Here is a 3,141-nt window from a genome sequence, read left to right as displayed (position 1 = left end):
ATGGCCCTGGGTGTCCAGGTGCCACCTGCCCCATGGAGGGACATCACCTCCAGGTCATAAATGGGAGCTTGGAGGTGGAAGAGAAGTCCCCACACAGGCCCAGCACCCACCCTGCTGCCATGGGTGGCAAAAAAATGCCATTTTGGGGTGGGTTTTTTTAATTATTCCAAGAGGAAAGGGAGTGGAGGTGACTCTCCCACCTCCTTCAGCCCTAGGCAGAAAGAAATCCTGACTTTCAGGTGAGCAAAATGACTCCCCAAATTCCCAGAAACCACTTCAATTTGCCTTGTTTTTTTTCTTTTCCATGGCTGGAGGGGCTGCCCAAGGCTGCAGGTCCCTGGAGCTGCTTCAGCCCAGGCTGTCAGCTCCTGTGAGCTGGGAACAGTGGGTGGGAAGCAGCTGGGGGAGGCACAGGGAGGGGAACAATTTCCCTGTCCTTCCACATGACTTGGCTTCCTGAACCAAACCCAGCCCTGACGTTTAATTAAGATGATCCTTCCCTGTCCTGCCAATCCAGGGGGATCTGATTTCCCTCTTGGGTTGTTTTTTTTTTTCCTTCCTCCCTGGGAGCAGGATGGGAGAGGGAGCAGGGAGGTGCTGGATTTGGGGTGTCCCTCCCCACCAGGATGGATGGACACCAGGAGAAGCCAAGTTCCTGGGTTAAGGCACCTCCTGACAGCAGGGAGGACCCTGGTAACTTATTCCTCATCCTTTTAATTAATCATACTCTTTATCAGCTGGCTCACTCAGCTCGTGGAGCTGGGGTACTTGGGTTTCCCAGGTGTTAAACCCTCCTCACATCCCTGGTAACAGCAGCAATTCCAGCATTTCCTCACACCCGGGGTTATTTTGGGCTCATCCCTTAGCACTGGGAAGGGGCCAGGAGGGAACCAGGAGGCCAAATCCCAGGCATGGAGCCCCCCCAAGACTGTTTCCTATGGGATTGGGGGTGTGGGGGAGGTCCCAGCAGTGGGAAAGCTTGGCACAGGGTGCTCCCACCCTTGCTGGGGGGGTGAGGTCAGCCAGGGGGGTTGATAAGCCCAAGGTTGTGCTCATTGTGTGGCCTTGTTAGTCCTGGCTTGTACTAACTAGTGAGCTGGGGACCACCAGGGCAGGCACTACTAAGCCACTGGGTCATGTAACCACCAGGTTGGGGATCACTGAGCCAACTCAGCTACTACCAAACCAGGTACCACCAGGTCAGGTACCACTGGGTTGGGCACCACCAAGCCACTGGGTCAGGTACAACTGAGCAACCAGGTCAGGGAACCACCAGGTAAGGGAACCACCAGGTCAGGTACCACCAAGCAACTGGGTAAGCTACCACTTGAGCTGGGTCCCACCACCCAGGCCAGTCCCCAGTGGAGCAGAGCAGACCCTGGTGCTCACCACCCTTCACTACCTCCTCCTCTCACCCACCCCCCACCATGCAAAGCCCCTGTGCCCTGTGTGGGGGGGGGGAACACATTTCCAGCTTGTCCTTCTCACCCTCCACCCCCAACACCCAACCCCACTGGCAGCAGGACCCTGAGCCTCCCACCCAACTTCCCAGGAAGGAACCACCACCCCAGCTCATTTTACCCTTTCAGACTCAATGCCTCACCTGGAAAATATGTCCAGGAGCTCAAGTAGGGGCACAGGCCCCCCCCTGTACCACACTGGCCCCCTCCCTGGAGCTCAGCAGCACCGAGGATGGGAGGTGGTGGAAACCCAAAGGCTTTTGAGGGGTGGGTTGATGGCTCCTGTGACCCAACAACTTCCCCCTCCCACCTGCCAGGACACAGCCTGAGCAGAGAACTGCAAACTCATTGCATGCTGCAGGGTGGCCTGGGGGGGTGGCTCTGCTTCCAGGAATGCTGAGAGGCCACTGAACTGGTGAGGAAATTTGTGCCCATGAGATTTGATTGCAGGGAGGTTACGAAAGGCACAGCTGGTCAAAGGCCACCCAGCCCAGTTACTGCTGGGGACTCCAGTAAAGATAAAAACCAGAGCAGCTCCACTGCTAGGAGGGAGCCTGAGAGCTCCTCTCCACTGGCAGAGGCTCTGCTGGGTTTGGGGGGAAAATCTGCATTTGCAAATTTGCCTTTGCAGTTTCCCAATCAGCCCGGTTCCCACTGCAGAGGGAAACCCCTGGGCTGGGGACACGGTGGTGGCACCTGGAACCAAGGGACTGACCTTGCTCTGGTTTCCTGAGGGTGACTGGGGGGTGTGTGTGTGGGGGGGTGTTTATTTCAGAGCCCCATCACTGAGCTATTCAGCCAGGAAGAAACACAAATGAAGGCCCATATAACACACGTGTGTGTATAATAAATTGTTTCTATGTCTTCACCTTTCATCCACCTGCAGGTTTTTTTTTTGGGGGGTGTCTTTGGGAACTCTGCCATGGAACCAGGGCCCTGACCTCTTGCAGTCTCCAAACAACCTTCTAGGAGATGCCAACAAGGAACAGCAGGGATCTGGGAGCTCCCCTGGGCAGGGAGAGGAAGGATCCACCACCCCAACCCCCAGCGGGCTCCCATAAGTCACACCTCGTTGGGAAGCACCAAAGCCGGCCCAGGAGAGCAATTACTTTGCATTCTTAGCAAGAATTAAACCCAGTGGGAGGAGATACAAGTCATTAAGCTGCCGGGTCCTTGGCAAGGGCCAGGCTGGAGGCATCTCCTGTGCCCCGAGCTGGGGGGAAAATTGTCCTGCCCTCGGGGCTGCCAGAGAGTGACAGTTTGGAGCTTGTTTGGGCATGAAAATTGGAGTGAGTGAGTTGGTCCCCCCCCCGGCATGAGGCTGCTGGGGCTGCCCTGCCTGCTCTCCTCCCTGCCTGCTCTTCTTCCTGCTTTCCTGCCTGTTCTCCTTGCTCCTGCTCTCCCTCCTGCCTGCTCTCCTGCCTCCCCTGCCTGCCTCCTCTCCTCCCTGCTCTCCCTGCCCGCTCTCCTCTCCTCTTCTGCCTCCTCCCCTGCCTCTTCTCCTCTCCTCCCTGCCTCCTCTCCTGCCTGCTCTCCTGCCTCCCCTGCCTGCCTCCTCTCCTCCCTGCTCTCCCTGCCCGCTCTCCTCTCCTCTTCTGCCTCCTCTCTTCCCTGCTCTCCTCTCCTCCCTGCACTCTTCTGCCTGCCCTCTCCTGCCTCCTCCCCTGCCTCCTCTCCTCCC

At 57.5% G+C, this 3,141-nt stretch overlaps 1 protein-coding gene across 1 annotated transcript in view; it reads left to right on the top strand.

Annotated features, from left to right (window-relative positions):
* The window catches only part of FUK (fucokinase), a 15,206-nt gene continuing 12,065 nt past the window's right edge, over positions 1 to 3,141 (top strand). The window contains exon 1 of the mRNA XM_009998311.1: positions 1 to 18. Coding sequence (XP_009996613.1) covers positions 1 to 18 — 18 coding nt within the window. The remainder of the gene's footprint in view (positions 19 to 3,141) is intronic.

This window comes from Chaetura pelagica, unplaced genomic scaffold, assembly GCF_000747805.2.
Source record: "Chaetura pelagica isolate M959 unplaced genomic scaffold, ChaPel_1.0 scaffold125, whole genome shotgun sequence".
NCBI classification, from domain to species: domain Eukaryota; kingdom Metazoa; phylum Chordata; class Aves; order Apodiformes; family Apodidae; genus Chaetura; species Chaetura pelagica.
The sequence above is the reverse complement of the archived record's forward strand: the minus strand, read 5'-3'. Positions and strand labels throughout refer to the sequence as shown.